Here is a 20,114-nt window from a genome sequence, read left to right on the forward strand (position 1 = left end):
TAGAACAGAGCAAATTAGTGAGAGTCTCTTATTTAAATAAAGATGCAGTATGGTGTTCTGCAAGTACTTGTTTAGCTTATTCTCGCTCTAATTACATTTTATTGCCCAGTCTTTTAACGTTGCTGGTGTGGTTTCTTCATGTTGTCTACAGGTGCGATATCCAGAACATCTAGTCCTGTGCTTATCTCGAGTGAGCATTGTGTGTAATTTTTAATATAGCTTCTTAATAAGGTGTAATGTGAGAACTCAGAAGGGATTGCAACAGAATTAACAGTGAGTTTGAATCCTTTCTGTTATTCTAGGCTATGCGAGAAGAACTGTGAGCAAGTGAATGATTTATGGAATAGCATCTGACAAAATTTCCTTTAACTGTGTTGAAACAAGAGCATGTGGTCTTGAAATTAATGTGTGCATGTTGTGGAGAGGAGGACTGAACCTTGATTCAGACATTATCTACTCGCTTTCACGTTCCTGTGCTTCAAGCAGTAGAATGTGACTCTGCTATTTCATTTTAAAAAAACAACAAAAACAACTAAAAAACCCCCATCGCTCTTTTACAATAAAATAAAATCTTTTTCTCTCTTTTATGTAAAACACTCATTTAAAAAATCTTGATTACTACTCTTAATTATTGCAGATAAAGCCTAAAGACTAAGGTACTGCATTAGTGAACTTGAAGGAACAGAATGTGTTGCTTTATGCACAAAGGTAACGAGTAAACTGGAAAAATAGGTTATTCCCTTTTCAGCAGCAAGGAAGTGCTGTACCAGAAAAGCTGTATGTGAATATCCATTTCCATCAGTGGGTGGAAAAAGGCATTGATCAACCTGACTTTCCTCCCCACCCACACAAACTGTGGGCCACGGTCTGTGGCTACATGTAGCATCACCATAGAGACAATTTTAATTGTCGTGAGAGCCCACTGAAAAATTCTTCTATTGAATCTGCAGGTTAAACTTAAAAAAAAAAAACATTCTGTATTTTAAAAGGCAGCCACAGGCACTGGTTTAGCAAGTGACGTGTATACATACACAGTGAGAGAGGGATTTCTGGGCATTTGTGTCCTCCCCGCTGAAGTCAGTGTCTTTGAATGTTCTGCACCATGTGAAGTATCTTCTCAGGTCACAGAAATTCAAGGAATTTCAGCCATACTCAGATACAAGATCTTTCCTGTGAAACTTCTTTTGGTGGAAGGATTTCATATAAAGAGACAGAGAAAGGAAAATACTGAATAAGTGCAAGAGCATGTCCCTGGCCAGGGCTAAGCCCGTCTTCCCCCACAGTCCTCCCCAAGGTGGGGCTCCCCTGGGACTGCTCTGGGCAATGTGGGGACCAGAGCGGGTCCTCAGCCCGTGAAGTGGAGGTGCTCTGGCTCTGTCTCGCAGAATTATCCTGAGGACAATGTAGCCTGCGCCTGTGCAGTGTAGTCGTGGGGGTCCCAGCACTGCATGGGCGGAGGGGATCCCCTTTCTCTGCTCGGGAGCCTGGAAACATAACAGAGCTCGTACAGATGCCTCTTACCATTAACTTACTACCGTGTTTGGTTTCTATGAGGGTTTCCTCTTTTTAAAAAAGTTTATTTTAATTTTTGGTGACATTTTGATTCTCCAGCCTGTTTTAGTCCAGTGTTGCAAGGAAGCAGTGTTTTGGTGATGGCCGCGGTGTCTGTACTGTCTGCCCCTCTCCTCCCCATCCCCAGCAATGCCGATTCCTTTGGCCAGCTTCGTGCATATTTAACAGAGGAGTGGACCGTTAAACCCCAGCAATAGGGATATGGTCACCTCCACCCCCAAAATTATTTTGTGACCCACCAGCAGCTGAGAGAAAGAACATTTTGTTTCCCAGGCCACCAGAGGCAATACCCGGCCAGGCGGTCAGCACGCGCATGTTAGCTGGTTGATGGTGAGATGCAAAGGGGGACATGGAGTTGTGGTGGTGCCTCTGCTGCAGAGGGGTCTGCTCTCGGGGTTGCTACAGATGGTGTCCAAAAATCTGAGGGTTTTTTGTTTAGTATCTTCCTAACTGTCTTTTATAATCTCCTTGGTTTTAATGTGCTGTAACTTGGATTGTTTGTACCTGGAGTTGTTTGCAAGACATCTCATGCATCTCGATGTCACATACCTCTTTTTTGCTCTCTTCTTCATTTCACGTGCTGCTCTCCTCTTGCGTTAATCTGGGCCACTGACATGAGCAAAACTGGCAGCTGCAAATAAAACCTCATTTAACTTACTAATCGCATGCTAAATACCAGTGGGGCAGCAAAGGTCACTTGTATATTCACACTTTTTATGTAATACCTTTTATGATAGATACAATATATTGCCAGGTCAGACCTAAGAAAGTGAGCTGTCCTCTTGCTTCTGGTTTCTTGATCTATTTTATGGAAGCAGAATTCCCTTTAACAAGCTCTCTGCCTCCAATTCTAATTTCCTCTGCTGATGTGCATTTCTTGTGGATGTTTTGATGAAATTTCTGCATCAGAAAGTAGTAAATTTTCTAATATAGGACCTTAAAATATTGGTGGCAAAGTGCTGTCTTTATTTTCTCTCTATAAGGGTAATATGTCTCTCTTGGTGCTTACTGTGGATCTTAAAAGTGTATTTTATGATTGCTAAATTCAAAGTTCCTTGTCAGTGTTACTGCTGTTATAATTTAGTAGTGCACAGGATTCTAGCTCAGGACCCTGGTTCCTAGCACTACACCCAGAAAACATATAAGCTAAACACGTATTTAATGGTTCATTTCTTTGTATTTAAAAAAACAAACACACAGAGAGAACCTGCTATCCCAGCAGATGTTTCCATCTCTAAAAGTGCACTGTACTCCCGGATCGGCACCTCGGATGCAGAAAGCACCACAGGTCTTCTCTACCCCCAGCAAGACTTAGACTCTGCACTACGACTCGCCAGAGCAGAGGTAATTTTCTTCAGAATTTGGAAAAGGAAATAAGTGCCCCTTGTGGTTTCCTTCTTTCCTGTTTTCTCCCAAATGATTCATATTACGAACACTTGTTCTATTCTTGAAACCATCCTCAGTCATGCTAAAGCCACGCTAGAGGCTACTAAAGCAAAAGGTGCTACACTGTAAGTTTTACTTTTTTTGACATAAGTGAAAAGCAGACATTATATGAAAATAAATCTTTATTGTTTTTAACCTCAAGTGTACTCTGTGCATCTTGACATTGCTATATAATTATATAAAAATTGTAAGATGCTAGAAATGGGAATAAAATTATGTATTTTACAAAGCTACGTATAAGATTAGTCTGGCTAATAACAATTAAAAAATGGGTACAATCCAGTGTTAGAGTATTCCAAACTTAATGATAGATTGTGTGAACGAAAGGAGCACAAAGGAACACAGTCCTTTGGGTATAAAATTTCATGGACAGTCAGCCCTAAGTATGCATGCAGAAGCAGTAGAACCCCCTTAGAGAACAAACCAGGGGACCACGTTCCAAATGCACGTGCAGAAGTATTTCAGGTTTGGCACCAGGTCAAATCAGACACGGTGTAGGGTAATAGAGTATTTTGTGAAAAGTGTCCTTGTTATAATCAGGAATGAAACATGAAACAAGAACATTGCATCTACTTTCCTAAGTTAGTTTTTCAAAACTTGAGTATGATTTCACATCCAAACTTTTTTAATTGCACCTTGCAGTCTGAAGAAGAAAAGGATCACTGGGGTGCTTATATTTGAACCCATTATGCACTTGCAAACTATACCTCTGTTAATTAGGATTTGATATTAAATCAAATATTGTACAGTTGTTTAATTTCCTCTTTAACGGATCACTTCGTTTTACTGGGTTTTTTGCCTTTGCTTTCTTTGTTTCAGATTGTGGCCAAGGAAAGAGAAGTATCTGAGTGGAAAGAGAAATATGAAGAAAGCAGAAGGGAAGTGATGGAAATGAGGTGGGTTATTAACTTGTCACTAATCACCCTGACAGAGAGTCTCATTTCAGCCTGTGGATAGTATGCAGAGTACCGCGATTGTACAACTGTTTTGTTTAGCTGAATTTGTTCCGTTATTTTTAACTGCAGGCTTTGGATTGATCCTAAACCGATACTTTGTCTTTGCTCTGCACGGTGGGCACCCCTGTTCAGGGTAATCATTGAAAACATCTATGTTGTTAATCTCATTTGCATCCTCAAAATACTGAGATAAGGGAGGTCTTAATCTAGGTTAATGTAAGGGAAGAATTTCCTCCAGTTTGTGCTGTGTATTCTCACATGGATTGCGTAGTGATGTTTTTGTTGCCTGACTGAATGAGTCTGCCTGCAGAGCTGGCAGAGGTATGCATGTGCTCATTTAAAATTCACTCTCCATAAATAGTTTTGCCAACAGAAGAAAGAATGTGAAGGTTCACAGATAGGTATGAGTAGTACAGGCTCCCTCCAGGATGTTATTGTAAGAAGTTTCTTTAACAATAGAAAACAAAAACCCAGTTGCCAGTAGAAAAACATTTCTTGCAAAGGAATCACTCTGGCTTGTGCTGACTTTCAGGGAGACTCTACACCCTTTTCTTTGAACTGAGCTGATTTTTTAATTACTGCACACACTAAGCTTGATTTTAGTTAAGCAATAATTATCTTGGATTTTGCTGCTCCGCTTGAGAGCTGACAGAAGGACCCTGAGCTTTTCAAGTTTATGCTAGTTGTATCTGTTCTATTCTATTTCTCCTTGCAAACCTGCCTCTATTACATTAAACATCTGTATACTGGAACATCACTGGTTTGACCTTCCTTCCCAGCCCAGGTCCTACCACTTGCAAGGGTGACGACAAAATCACTGTAGTGGATGAGGTGAGCGGTGTTGCTCAAAGAATCACCATTGCTTCCCATTTAGTCAGTTGAAAGTTTCAGCCTTTCTTTTTTTTTACAGTGGTTATACCATAAGAACGACGTACCAATGAGCTTGACCTGCTCATCAATCTGAATCTGAGAAAGTCATCAATTGCAAAAGAGAACGTCTAAAAATATTTCATGGAGTCTTTAAAGCCTTTTATTTCTACCTTCAAACAAACAGAAAATCCCCCCCTTGACTCATAAATAAAATGAAACTGTCAGATTATTTTAGCATCCTTCTTTTAAGTAATAATTTCTGCAGTCACTTCTGAGACTGAATTTTCTTCAGAAATCACTTCTGTTCTAGCACCAGCTTCTTCCCAAAATTAAACGTCTCGGTGGTGTTAAGCTAAAGCCAATGAGCCGTATCAAGTGATGACCTGCATATGCAATTCCTGCTTATATCCAGGAAAACGGTACTGAAGGAGTAAGGGTAAAAGGGAACTGCGTGCAGAACTCGGCAAACGCCAGCATGGATGCCAGGAGTCGCACATGGCAGATTTTAATAGCGGCAGCGCAGGGCTTTGAGCCAAAGCATCTCAAGAGAAGCATCTGCAAAAGGCAGGGCAGACACTTGAGTTCTTTCAGAAAACCATCTCCCAGCGCCCAGCTGAGTTCTCTCACTTCTCTTGCTCTCTGCTTGGGAAAGGAAACAAAACCCTGGCATAGCCCTCAAATGCATAATGAGGCAAAATGGAAAGGAGCTGCTGCAAGCAGTCAAACCGAGGAAGCAAAACAAGGACTGAACAACATTAGGAATTGTGTAAGGAATGTCTCGGCCTTCAGCAGACGCTCAAGGGCGGTACTTGGTCTGTTCTCTAGAAACTGCCTGGGTGCACGTGCCTGCCGGCTGCAAATGGGCACTGACAGAGGTTGCTTGTTCCTTAATGAAAGGAGAGCAGGGGGTGAGACAGAGCAGCTGGCACACTGCAGAGCTCTACCTTCATCTTCCTCACAGTAATTTGTTTGTGTGTCTACACCCTCAATAAAATTTGATTTGAAAAAAACACATTATCTAAGCCAAATTTCCCACAGGCATATCCCTAGAACACATGGGTGAAAAAAAAAATCTGACTAATATTGTCACAAAATGATAAAATATGCATGTGTGCACAAAGAAAGATTTCTCTTGGAAGACTAAATGTTGAAACAGTCCATGTGTGGTAAATTAGAGATGCAGCAATTAGATATGATATATGATAAGCAAGGAGTGGAGGGATTATCTAGAGTTGCAAGCACAAAAGCATCACTTCCCACAGAAGGAGAAGCAATGTTCCTTTACCCAAGTCCTGCACTCTCTACCTGAAATATCCTGAGTTCAGCTAAATTTCCAGAAAAACATCAGACTGGAGGAAATGCCACTCCAGAGAGCAGTAGCCAAGATGAGAAGTTGTAATAATGTAATAACTCTCAAAGAGTTAACCAGCCTATAATCCAAGGGTACAACCAGAGGCAGGCAAGAAATACTTAAATATGGTTATTTGGAGGTCTAATTGATTATGCCTCAGTAAGGGAAGTCAAGCAGATGACCTCTGAGATCTTTTGTAGCCCTGGATTTTGGTGGTTTTATGACTTAGGAAATTGCAGGAAGTCAGTAAATAGACTGAATGTCTAAAATACCAAAAGTTACGCCTATGCAGTGTGTCAGGCTAGCGTTAAGATGTGCCATCACAGAGAGGAATGATGTGGCCAGCATCCTTTGGTTCCCCAGCCATAATCACCGTTATTTAGGCTGCTTGACTGAAAGAGGCCTTTGACATGAATCTGGAACAAGACTTCACTTGACGACCTTGCTTTCCAAATCAGATATTATTCAAATCAATGTGCCATTGCAGTATCGACTTCTGTTGAACAGCTGCCACATGACTTGTAAGGCTGGATAATGCAGAGAATGTGGTACCTACTTGAACTAGTCTAAGCTGGTAAAAATAAGAAATAGATAATGTTATTTCACTTTGCTGCCAACTTTCATGGTGCAGCCTAGGCTGGGAAGTGCTGTAGTGTTGTAACAGTGTTTAATGTCGTGCTCGTTGCTCTGAGTCCTTGGCTTCATTTTCTAGGATGATAAAACTTCCTAAAGGTGCCTGGTGTTACAAGGATAGGACATGGCTTTAAAATCCTTATTGCTTACAGCAGGCTTTTGAGGTAATCTTCTTTGGACGTGAAACCAATCCCTTCCTTTTAGGGGAAAATCCTTGCGGCTATCTTTGCTCTCAAAAGTGTCATTTATGGTTTAAAAAAAAAAAAGAAAAAGAAAAAAGCCAATTAAAACAACAGGACTGACAGCAGGGAAAGCAGCATCTGAGCAGATCCCCGCGGAGGCAGCGGCTGGGGGCACGGCGAGCTGTGCAGAGACGGGCTTTGGCCCCAGGACCGAAAATCGTTTCTACCTGAAGCCTGAGCGAGGTCCGTGGGGTGCGAACCCCCCGCTCTGCTGAGTGCTCTGCAGGACCAGGGCATGTGAGACGCTACTGGCCTTTGGGGCAAGTGGCCTTCTCAGGGGTTTCTGGGCTCTGTTTGTGATTCAGATTGGAGACAGATGGTACTGGAGTTACTGCATTAGTTTTTTGGGAGCTCCGCAAGTTTCTCCTCTCCTTGCTGACTTTTGTCTCAGGATTTTCCCACATCCTTTCTGTAACCTCACCAACTGCAGCAGACTTCTCTAAAATGGAGCAAGTGAAAGCGAGCGAAGGCTTCAAAAGAGACGTATTTGAACACCAGTGAGCTATTTTGAATATCCACTTCAGATGAAGTGTGGGGTAATTTTGTTTTTCGCAGACAGTCCTACGTGGCTCATGAATCAAAGCATAGATCAAGCTAGTCTCATTTCATTAGCTTTATTTGGCTCTGGGAAGGGATGGATCATCTTTCTAAATCACATTTAATCTGCTTATTTTGGCTAACCTCTTTTCAAGAAGGAAATTCAAAGCCTACCGTGAGTATATGAAATAAAATAGTCTTAAAAGTAACATTTTGCCACTTCTGTTTCAAAAACAGATTTGGGAAGTAGGACACGACGGATTTTGTGCTACGTAATTGAATATTTTGGTCTTGTTCTCTTAAGTGCTAATGGATCATTTAGTCACATTTGGAGAGTGGAAGATTAGATATATTTTGGATGAGGGCCAACTATACTCCTGATAGGTTTACTTGCTACCAATTATAACTTTACTTATCATTTACATTAAAAATAAGCAAACACAAACATGGAGAAGAGGGGAGAAAGTAATGAAGAAATCAGTCTCCTTGTAACTCTTGAATTAGACCAGTGTGGTTATGTTTATATTGAAATCATGATTGGTAATGTACTTTGGGCATGTTTCAAATAACAGAATTTGTTTCAAAGCAATCTCTTTTCCCTCCCCCCACCTATATTGATTTACATGGAGAGTTAAAAATCAGGTGCAATTTTTAAACTGTCAGTTTTATTTGTTACTCAGGTAATAAGGAGCGCATAAAAGTGTGAAGGGGTTCTGTATCTCTGTTAAAATACCATAGTTCAGTTACTGAGTAGCATTATTTTCTAAGTAAGCATTAGCAATTATGATGTTTGCCAAAAGCTTTTCTTTTTTTTCCCTCTTATAGGAAAATAGTTTCAGAATATGAGAAGACGATTGCTCAGATGATAGGTAGGTGTTTCTACTCTGAAAGATGCTATCCTCCACTCTGATTTTCTGCAGAGAGCCTAGAAACATGGTTGAAGTCTGTGGGCTTCATTTTGATGCTAGCTACATCTGCTGATGCTGCTGGGAATTGCGAATGCATCTGAGGACACCAGTGTGTGCTGCCAGGTTGTGATGAAAAGCTAGGGATTTCATTTTACAGAAAGTAGCCCCCGAGGCAGTCCAGGTAATACAGAAAGGTCAGGGCTTTTTCTTCTGCATCAAAGCAAACTGTCCCATGGGAAACATGTTCAAATGCTTTGCCCAGAATTCATGGGTATCTCCGCGAGAGACTTCCAATGACCTAAAAACCCTTTAGTCGTCCGCTCCCAACTGTTTAATGGGAGATACCAAACTTAGCTCTTTACAACAACAGGGATTATCTGTGCTAAGTGCATTGGTCAGACCAAAACCTAGATTAACTCCAATCCCAGCTGAGAGATTATGAGTGGCCAATCGACCTCCCTGTTTATTTCCTGACATAGGGGTCTCCTTTACAGTCTAAATTATGCCATATTTTGCCTCACAATAATTAGAAAACGCCTTTGTCAACAGCATGCCCCACAAATGAAAAACGCTATGTGCAGTAGCATTTCAAAACCAAAGGTTGCAGTACTCGTGCCTCCTTGGCGCAGGAGGTCTGGCCTCTGGGGTGTGATTTTAAAGCCGCCTCATAAGATTTCCAAAGCTCTTTTTCTTAGTCTGGCTATAGAAAGCGCCAGTGGCTTGTGCTGCCCTGTACTGCTTCAGCTCGAGCTCTCTCCCAGAGAAGCGAACGGCTGAGCGGGGTCGTGGGTTCTCTATGGCCAAAATTGCTGGGAAGAGCAGGAAAAGAAGCAGTGGCTGATGAGAAAGCAGGACCCAGCTCATCTGGACAAAGCTCGAGTTAAGCAGCAGAGAACTGTGAAATACTGTTAAAAGCCATTAGGAGCGGCCTCGGAGTTAAATCTGGGCTGTGGGATGCAGGAGAAAGGCTAGCCTAGCTAGGGATATCTGCGAGCAGGGAGTGTTATGAATCCAGCCTGTTTGCACTGTGTTTATTGGAAAATAAAAAGAAAGAAATTATTCCTCTTATTCCCCCTGAGAGAACTGTCACAGAGAGTACGGCGTGCCAGGAACGCAACAGGCGTACCTGCAACGCTCTAACAGGTTTTTAACAGGGAAGGATTTTTATTACAGCTATCAACGTATCACATTGTTTTGCCCCTTTTAAAATTTTCAGTCCCCTCATATACAGTCACTATTGTGTGAACCCCAAATTTTTGGTTTCTTTTAAATTGTTTTTTTTTGATTAATGCTTGAGTTGTGTTTACATATGTTTGTAGCAAATTTGCTTATTTTTACCCAAAGAGAGTAGGGGGAAGTAGTTCAATGTCTGGTGTTTTTGCTGCCTTCCTGCGTTTCTCAGCCGTTGGGAGATATTCAGCCTCCTTTCAAGTGAAGGGAAAAATGGACCCATGAATAAATAAATAAGCATTATGATAATAATAATAAATAAAATAAATAATAAAATCTATAATAATAATAATATATAATAATAACATGGCTGGCTTCATTCTCTATGGTGTTATGCCTCCATTGCCTTTTGTATGTACAACAGAGCAAATTTGCCTGCCTTCTGACATAATGTCTGTCATTCTCATCATGCAGGTGTTAAAATAGGAGTGACCAGGGTATGCAAAGAACTTAACGCATTTTGGTTTACACTAAACGTACTCTGGTATGGCTTCATCCCTGAACCGGGCTATTCATGTGGACAAACACAGGACCTGTCCTTTTTCCCCAAGCATATGCATATAGTTAGCAACAGAAGTTTATTTTTGATAACAAATTCAAATTCTATTTTTGAGAAACAGATTTTAAAAAAAAAAAAAATCAAATTGTGAGACCGCACTGCAACAAGAAGGTGTAGAATAGGGGTCCTAAGGCAAAGGCACAGCCATGGCGTACATCGTAAATTCTACAATTGCCATTTCCTCTTGCGGCAAAGAAATCAAGGATAATTAAAGCATCGGGCCATTGACCGCTGAGGAAATAGAAAGATCTTTAAACTTCAAATTCAGAGTATCAGTCAGAGCCTCTCAAATTATCTATGGCAAGTTTTTAAGAGCTATGGCTATAAATAATGTAATTTGCTGTCCATTTGCAAAGGAACTGAAACAACAACAGTGATACAGAAAGCATGTGTCAATTAGGGCAGTATGCAAATTCTACAGCATGGTAATATGTTAAATGCTTCCTCTCCCTGCATTTAATGTAAATTTTTGATGTAATTGTCCCACTTTCTCCTGTCATTTCTCGTAAGTTACTGCCCCTTTTGATAAAGGAATTCACTCATCCACATGCCATGTTGTGGAGGAAAATGATTGTCTGTCTGCTATTTGCATATACTTCACTGAACTATTATCACAATAATGCCTTACTGCTAAAGCAAAATATGCATTTTAACAAAAGAAATGCCTGTGCTGTTTCTATTTATGATTTAACCCTTCTGAGCTATTTATACAGCCCTGTTAGGAGGGCATTACAAGTCAACCGATTTCCCAAATCCCTTTAATGAATATTCAGTGTGGTTGATAGGTCCTGCTCAGCTTTTTATAGGTTGTCATGTGTATGTATAATGAATATTGAAAATATTCCATATTAACAATATATGATTGTGTATGTTTGCCTATAAAGGCACTGAAAACATGCACTGCAAACAGTAATTGCCTTTGATTTCAAGGGCTGTGGAATGTCTAGTATTTGCTGTCATATACATACAGAACCCAATATTACCCGAGTTAGCTTATGCAATTAGTTTCATGCCACGCTCTGTACAGCCAAAGCTTGCAAGCTGTCAACATATAGATCCCTGTTAGTGTCTCTTTCCGTGCTTTTTACTGGTGCTTTAACTTTCTTTCCTTTTTTCTTACACTTGCCTCAGCCCCTAACACATTCTTGTTAATATTGAGGAGGGGGGAGAAAAAAGAACAGGCTTTCCAGGCTGGCCTGCTGCTTGTGCTACTGCTTCGCTGACTGTTGCCCAAGTTTTGCAGCTCACGACTGTGTGGCACTGACAGCCGTGTGGAACAGAGCCAGCGTCATCCCGATGTTCACTGCACCCCACCCTACACACACCTTGATCACAGCCATCCACAGTTCCCTTCCAAAATCCCTGTCGTGGATTTCCTTTTTATTGATGGATTTGTAATGTTGGGGTTTTTTTCTGTTAAAAATGTATCCTTATATTTGTATGTTTAAATACATAATTAAATTCTCATTATGAAAAACAAACAGATGTTATGCTTTGTGCATTACAGGTTGTTGCACTACTTATTTTCTGCTTTCCTAACAATTCCTGATTTTCTGTTTTGCTTCCGTTTTTGTTGCTTCTTGCTATTTGCTTGCAAAAACAAATCAGGCAAGCCTGGTAAGTAAAGCTTTTCACCAACTTTCACACCAGCATTTTGCATTTTTAGTTTCTTTTGCTTTTGTTCTCCGTTTGCTGCATTCCCATTAAGTAATGTAAGTAATACTGAGCTGAGCCTGAAAGCGGATCTGCTGTGGTGGTGCTCTGATTCTGTCAATTTGGATGGTGTTAGTCCTGAGCATACTGTTGTTATTGTTGGTGAGCCGTGGACAGTGTGTGTTGCAGACATGGAAGCCATTTAATGAAAATATTTTAATCTCATAACCTCATAAATATCTTTAAAAATAAGTATCTGTAACTGCTTAACTAAGATTTGACTGGCAGACTATTATCAGCGCAGTCCCACTAAGCAGCTTTTTCATTAAAGCTAAATCATAGTTTCAGAAAATATCACATAGATCTTCCAGTCCCCCTGCAGCCGGATGCCAGTTTCTGTTTTCTGTAGTATTTATCCACTTTGGTTTTAAACGTCTCTTAACTGTTATCTGAGATTATCAGATGCCCCTTTCCTAAAGCTCGCTGGAAACTTTCCCTCTTTTCAATTTATATGTCACTCCCGCAGTATAAATTCCTGTTTTCCCCTGGGAGTCTAATGAGGCCTCAGCTCGCTCCCCAGTCCATGGACACCTCTAGCATGGAGCGGGAGAGGAGAACGGGAGCATCGGAGATGGCTTGCCCGTAATTCCCATGTGCAAGTTGAGGTGGGCTGGGATGAGTGTGTGAGGAGCTGGTCCAGCAGAGGAGAGAGGAGGGCACGGCGGTGCGCTGGGAACAGGAAGAGCTCGGTAGCTGTGAGGGCGTGAGTCATGAATTACTGACTTTCTAGATTGCCCTAGAAACAAATAAGAAGGAAGTTGGTAAAATACCGCAGGCAGCAGTCTCAGAAACAGTAAAGTTGTGACTAAATACATTTAAGTACCTGACATGATTGTGCAGATGGATCCCTTCCCCTGCACGCACTTGCGAGGACGGAGGTTTTGCCAAAGAACAGGATCCTGCCAGTAAGTGTTCTGGAATTAGGCTAGGCAGTGTGTAATCTCCAGCGTGATTAAATAAATCTTGTGCTGGAACACAAGGTGACAGCTTCTCAGGTGTAGAAAAATAAACAAAGGATGACAAATGGTTTTCTCATTTTACTTGAGAATACATCCATTTTGGCATTACAGATGATCAGAGAGTGTCTTTCAGAAGGCAAAATAGAAAAGAATGTTTATTTTTTATGAAACGTTAAATGTTATCAAAGTGATGTGGCATTACAGGGCTCTGGGTTTCTCAGTTCTGCCGTATCAAAGGTGTTTGTAAAATAAAGGTGTTACAGTTTCCAGTGCTGCAAACTCAGTGCAGGCCCTGGGAGCTTCCCTGGTTCTTTCGATCTTCTGCACCACACAGAGCAAACTGAGCTCAGGTCAGGCTCTGCCCCAGCAGGGTGCTGTCGGGGCGCGCAGGGGAGCACCGAACAGAGCCAACGTGAGCTGACACACGGCGTGGCATCGCCGCTGCTCGGGGCTTAGTTATGCTAGCAAAAAAGTGTATGAAAGGACTGAATATGCAAAAGGAAGAGATTAATCTCAGTTTGGGAAGGGACAGTATCAACTGCAACATTTCAGAGCTGACCAGCTCTAGGAAATACTTAATTCAGATGAAGACTTCTATTCAAGTAAAAAAAAAACAACTCTTCTTTAGTTCTTTATATTTCAAAATATAAAGGCCTGAATGAAAAGTTGTAGATTTTGAAATGCCCTGTGCTTTTTACATGGAAGAACTTCTTACCTTATTTTAGTTTCCATTGTAGACAAAGGAAAACGATAATATAAAACTGCTATGTTTTATGATGTTAAAATCATTTTCATTTCAGTATCATTCAAAGTAGCCCTTAAAACATGGACACAAGAATCATATTCTAGGATATGAAGCAAACAATGAAGCATTTTGGAAGACAATGCCAGACCTTTTCTTCCAGTGTTATATGGGTATTCCAATTTATTACTAGGTCAATTCCTTTGGAAAGTTCTCTTCCATATGGGTTTGGATTCCTGTTGTGTTCTTCCCACCATCCCCACCTCAAATTTGACTATCCACAGGAGAAGCTTGGAAGATGTTTTCTGCAGACCAGAACTTAGAAAGTCTGTCTAATGTAGGATTTCCTTTCTGGCACTTGCTACAGTAATCCTAAGAATGAGAGTTTGCAAAACACTGTTTTTCCAAGGGAGGAATTTGAGTTGAATTCCGTTAAACAAGGTGCCGTGTTTGTACAGGATTAGAAGAGATGCCAGGAGATGACAAGCGTATATCAGCAATGGCAAATAATTTATTGCCAGTGCTAGTAATATGCATAAATCTCCTTTCCTTCAGCTAGTGCATCTTCAGGCAAACAAGGGAAATCCAACACCTGCCTTTTTCATGGGAACAGCTCAGTTCAGAGTGAAATAAATCATCAGTATAGAGATACATTCACATTTTTCCCCAACATCAAAATATTTAAATATCACTGTATTTAGCAACCTTTTTCCAAAACAAGATTGTGTTTTTATATAAAAATGACTTTTCTGGATCCCGCAAACTCACTAATACACAAGGTAGAGCACAGTATAGTAGAAACTATAGATGACAGTGAAATCAGTGTTCTTACTACTACTACCCTTCTGAAAATCACTTTTTCTCCTCCCCCTCTCTTCTTTCTAACAGAGGATGAACAGAGAGAGAAATCTGTCTCCCATCACACTGTTCAGCAGCTGATAGTGGAGAAGGAACAAGCTTTGGCAGATCTGAACTCAGTGGAGAAATCACTGGCAGATCTTTTCAGGAGATACGAAAAAATGAAAGAAGTATTGGAGGGGTTTCGGAAGGTGAGTCACGTTAAAGTCCCCTCCTTTAAAGAGCAGAGCAGAGCCGAGCAGGCTCTCATGTCTACCCGTGCTGCTTAACAGAAGGCACGTCTTTGTTTCCAGTTGGATCTGACGTACTACATTAGGCTGCAGTGTGCTGGGGGGAGGCGGAACATGAATGCACATTTGTGCTTTCGTTTTGGAATAGCTTTAAAAAGAGGAAGGTTTTGCACAAGAGTAACTTGCTCCCACCTGTGACACTGCGGTTTCAATAGATGTCACATAACTGCGGGAGCTGAGCGCAGGTCAGGGCTGGCTTCTGGACTGAGCGTTCTGTTAAAACCTAGGCCGTGAATTCCTCAGGTCAGAGGTTGCGTCCAAAGTGCGTGACATAACGTAATCCTCAGATGAAGGATTGCAGCCATGTATCAAATGCAAACGGAAGCATTGTAAAGCTTTTTGCATTGTGTAATATTGCTTCAGATGGCCTCTGTGGCAGGGTGTCCGTGTGAGACTGCAGCCCTTAAAATATCTCGGTGTGACTCCCGCAAATAGGTGCCTGTCCTAAGGTTCAACCTCTTGGATTAAATTTAATGTAATCTTCTCATTTAAGAATGAAGAAGTGTTAAAGAAATGTGCACAAGAATATTTATCACGAGTAAAGAAGGAAGAGCAGAGGTATCAAGCACTCAAAATTCACGCTGAGGAAAAACTGGACAGGTAATTGATTGTACACATCTCTTTTCAGGAGTTCATGCTGCAGGAGGATTCCTGTGGCTGGACCTTGCATCCCAAACCTGCTCCTTCAATATGCAGAGCAGAGGCTGTTCTGTGATGGAGCTGGAATGAAATGCCGTAATGAGAATTTCTGTAATGTGCTGGCGTTTCTTCCAGCTCGTGACCATACGGGACACCTTAAACTTCTGTCTTTATCGAATGCCTTCGTGTTTCTTTAACGTATTTTCCAGGGCAGACCAAGAAAGAAGCCATTAGCTAGGTTTATGCAGCTATGGAGGGCTGTGCTCAGATATTTGCACCTGCAGCCAGTATTCCTGCCCCCAGAGACTGGCTGTTGCCCCTGTGCTGTAGTATTGCCCCTGCGTCAGTCAGCAGAACAGAACGTGTAAGTGCTGCTCAGCTGTTTCAGTGCAGAATCAGTAGGCGGGCTCGCCCTAGCAACACCAGTTATCTAAGCTGGATCAGCCCAACTTGTGCTGAGGGCGGCGAGGAATAGTTGCACAAAAGACCGTGCCAGATGTGCACGGATAGTGACTCCTTAAGCCACCACTAAGGAGCAGACATCAGATTGTGGCTTAAGAGAGGCAGCTCTGGTTGGTTTGGGGTTTTTTTTAATTTTTTTTTTCTATGCTTCCGTGTAATGACCAATTAAGCATTTCTAGGGATTACATTCAGGACTCGTATTACAGTCCCCTAGACCCAAAAGATGTTTCAAAAATGTTACTAGCATTGATCAGTGCCTGAAACAAAGTAAGACTTGGATTTGCTTTCCAGCTGTTGTCCCAGCTGTGGGTCTAGTCTGTAAGAACTGGAGATCAGGTTTAAAAACTGCCATAAAACACTTCTACCTAAGTGATATTTGTGACCCCAGCACAGATATGTGAGAGAAGCATGAAGGGAACGACACAGACATTAAGCAAAGACTTTGCAGCCTCTGCTGAGCAAGAGAGGGAGTCATGAAGAGTCTCTAGGGACAAGTCTCAGAATACTCTCAAAGACATGGAGAAAGTAGCCCTGCCCTCACCACCCATCGGTTAAGATGCAGTCCATCCTTTGGTACCCGCTGTCCTTTCCTGTAGAGAACCTGACGTGACAAAAATCTGTGTTTTTCTAGAGCCAATGCTGAAATTGCACAAGTGAGAGGCAAGGCTCAGCAAGAGCAAGCAGCGTATCAGGCCAGCCTTCGTAAAGAGCAGCTGAAAGTGGACGCATTGGAAAGAACACTGGAACAAAAGGTAAATAGCGATTCAGCTCTTTTAACACAGAAGTCAACAGGATAACCAAAGTTAAGTGAAACTTCCCCAGAGTGGCTGCATCCAGCTCTCCTCTGGAGCTCAGACTGCAGCCAAGGTCTGCCCGAGGACCTGTCTTGCTCCTCACGTCCAGCTGGCCTGGCTATACCCAAACCTTATACCAAAATCAGCTGCGTGCACCGGGCAGTTCAGGCAAATGGACCCATCTGCCGGGCTTTGATCTCCGCCACAGGCCACCCCTCGGGGCTGATTCAGGCTCGGTCAAAGCTCAGTGTGCACCTGTGTACCGAGCAGGGCCCTTGGTTTGCTCTGGTTCTCGGGTTTAAGGTCTTCTTGGTTTAGTTCCTCTTTTGTTTTTTGTTTCCATTTTTAGTTTTAGCTGTAATTCCAGTGCTAGCTTACATGCCTCCACTGTTAGCATAGACAAAATGAGCAGATACAGATCTGTACGGCTTAGGGCAAAAGTGTAGGAAATCGCTATTTATATCTCCTGTTCTCTAGCTCAGCAAAGGAGGTTGCTTTCAGTATAGCACAGCTCGTCCTTGCTCAGAGCCCCTGGAAAACAGGGTGAAAATAATGCTATAAAAGGGCAGCCTAGAAACAAATTTACACTATGTATTATTATCGTGTGCTAGGAATGACTGCTATAAAGCTGTCTGCTTTAGTGCTAAATTGTATTTATGTATGTCAGAGGAGCTGTATGTGGAAATAAGTAAGCATATTGTTTGAATGCACTATACGTACTATGTATGCATCTCTCTCTATATATATATGTATATATATTCTGTTCTCAGTATTGGAGAAAAATTAATTGTCCCACACTTCTCCCAAAGGTTGGATAATTTAAGAAAAAATACTCAGCTTAATGCAACAATATTTTTCATAATACTTAATATTGCCTTTTATTTTCCAGAATAAAGAGATAGAAGAATTAACAAAGATTTGTGATGAACTGATTGCCAAAATGGGGAAAAGCTAACTTTTAACCAAATTTCTGGACTTCGATATTGAGTGCAATATGACCATTGGCACACTGATGTCCATACATTTATGTGGACAGGTTATATTTTCACTTTTTCGTATGCACTACTGTATTTTCTTTCTAAATAAAGTTGATTTAATTGTATGCAGTACTAAGATGACTATCAGAATTTCTTGCTATTGTTTGCATTTTCATAGTATAATTCATAGCAAGTTGATCTCAAAGTTCCTGTATCAGGGAGATTGTCAAGTTCTCTAAGAAATTACAAATTGCTGATCCTAGCCTTCCCTTTGTACATGAGTTCCCATGTTGGATGTCTTTTGGATTTAATATAAACACGTATTACTTGCATGGGGACTCTTGCCTTAAGGAGTGTAAACTTTATCTGCATTTGCTGATTTGTAAAATAAAATTAAAACTGAAAAAAAAAAAAGAAAATGCATGTCACTTAAATGAAATTCTCTATTGTAAATAAATTTTTTCGTTGAAAATTGAAGATAAGTATGGCTCTGTTTTATGTACTTCGCTTGCTTACTTCATGTGCAGCGCCAGATACAGCAGCTTTTATGAAGGAACTCCTCCACAGAAAGCGCTTCATGGGTCACTGCTTGGAGCACTCCGTGGGTCCCAAGAATATACTACTTATGTGCACATATCTATGTCTATACCTTGCTCTCTCTATAAATATATCTCTCTCTCTGCTAGATTTGGACCATTCATGTCCCAAGCATAAGCTTAATCCTAAAAAACGTTTAATACTCTGACCCTGATCCAGCAAATCACATAGGCAAGTGTAATGAGACTGTTTGCATGAGTTGGAGGCTGTGACACGCGATGATGGGATGGTCGTTTTTAAGCAAGTCTATCACTGAAAGGTGAAGACATTGTCTTCTGCCTGCTACTGGAAGAATTTGCATGCAGTGTTTGTGGAGGTGAACTATGTGTGATTAGAAGTACAACCAGAATAAGCTAGATAAGTAGCATTCTTGCACACCTCTTTATCCTATAAGTTATCCTCTGCAGAGGATTAGGTATGTAAGATAAGCATTAAGGCTTTAATAGCAAACAAACTGCTTTCTTTGGCTGATGGTACATCTCTTGTATCTCCATGATGTGGACAGTCTTCAGCCTGGTTCTTGTCAGCTCCCTTTTTGTACTCAAAAGTAAGTCAACTCCCTTTTCTTTCCTTTTTTATTTCTTTTTCATTTCCTACTTCAGGCATGGCTGAGCCTCTTTGCTGTTCTGGGCTTCTCTCCTGGGTTGGTTTGGTTTCGGATTATTTTGTGTATGTGGTTAGCAGCACAGAATTTCACCTCTGCTATTTAATATAAACATAAAGATCTATGTGAACAAATTTAAATGCATGTGTCCCTGTGGACAGCAAGTGTGCCTTCTACCCTGCTAGTCTGAAGTATGGTATTTTAAATCTATTTCAAATTCATGCTTGCCTTTGAAAAGACCATGTAGTTTGAACCAAGGGAAAGAAAGAGGATGGAGTTACGGTTGTAATGTTTAAACAAAGGCAAAACTCTTAAGATATACTGTTGTGCCTTCCAGCTGAATTGATACTTTAGGAGAAAATGAAATATGGATCATAGTTAAGATTTTATGTGTTTACAATGTACTTTTTCATGGTACTGTGGACCAAAGACCATGACGGAGGGGGGAAAAACCATGATACTCCAAGCTGTTACAGTGGACTCTGCTCTGAAAATGTTACAGGAAGATGTGGATGCAATTACAGAATATCAGATATTCTTGGATTATTTTAAGGGCAAATTGTAACAACATAATAATAAATGGCTTTTTAAAATATCTTTAAAACCAGTATCTGGACCACCTCTAAAAAGGAAAAATTGATAGGATTTGCAGAATCTCTAGATTTTTTTAAACCTTTTTGCAATTTTTGCATATGCTTCAAACAAAATTAGAAAGAGTGCGTAGTTGATATTTTAAAATCTTTTTTGTAAACTCTAAACACTACTGTTATAAGTGGTCTTTTTTTCCTTAATGCCAGGCGAAGCACTGCAGTGTTACACCTGTGTAGGTTCTAGTGATGAAGACTGTAACAGACAAGGAACTCAGCAATGTCCAGGGCATTCAGATGCATGTGCGATCATTAAAGGACAAGCAAGTAAGTAGTCACAAACAGTTCAGACTCATTAAATTTTTTAATAGAAATAAATAATCAATGTTGGAAAGAGAAGAGTATAGAGTAAGCTAAGGAGAAAAACAAAGGTAAATGTTTCCTCTCAAAATAAACCCTATTAATAAATCTCAATCCCTAATTTTATTGGTTCAGCAGCAATCTGATACAAAATCCCACTCAATGATTTGTCAGTATGCCAGGATGAGCCGTATCCACGCTATGTGAAAGCTGTAAAAAAGCATTTTA

At 40.9% G+C, this 20,114-nt stretch overlaps 1 protein-coding gene across 6 annotated transcripts in view; it reads left to right on the top strand.

Annotated features, from left to right (window-relative positions):
- Positions 1-18,172, top strand: part of TACC2 (transforming acidic coiled-coil containing protein 2) — a 90,655-nt gene extending 72,483 nt beyond the window's left edge. For all 6 annotated transcript variants that reach the window (XM_072870859.1, XM_072870862.1, XM_072870860.1 and 3 more), the window contains 7 exons: positions 2,773-2,916; positions 3,838-3,914; positions 8,433-8,476; positions 14,607-14,767; positions 15,360-15,466; positions 16,599-16,719; positions 17,651-18,172. In XM_072870859.1, the coding sequence (XP_072726960.1) occupies positions 2,773-2,916; positions 3,838-3,914; positions 8,433-8,476; positions 14,607-14,767; positions 15,360-15,466; positions 16,599-16,719; positions 17,651-17,716 (720 nt within the window). In that variant the 3' untranslated portion in view covers positions 17,717-18,172. The remainder of the gene's footprint in view (positions 1-2,772; positions 2,917-3,837; positions 3,915-8,432; positions 8,477-14,606; positions 14,768-15,359; positions 15,467-16,598; positions 16,720-17,650) is intronic.
- The last annotated feature ends 1,942 nt before the right edge of the window (positions 18,173-20,114 follow it).

The sequence above is a fragment of the Ciconia boyciana genome, chromosome 8, assembly GCF_034638445.1.
Source record: "Ciconia boyciana chromosome 8, ASM3463844v1, whole genome shotgun sequence".
NCBI classification, from domain to species: Eukaryota; Metazoa; Chordata; class Aves; order Ciconiiformes; family Ciconiidae; genus Ciconia; species Ciconia boyciana.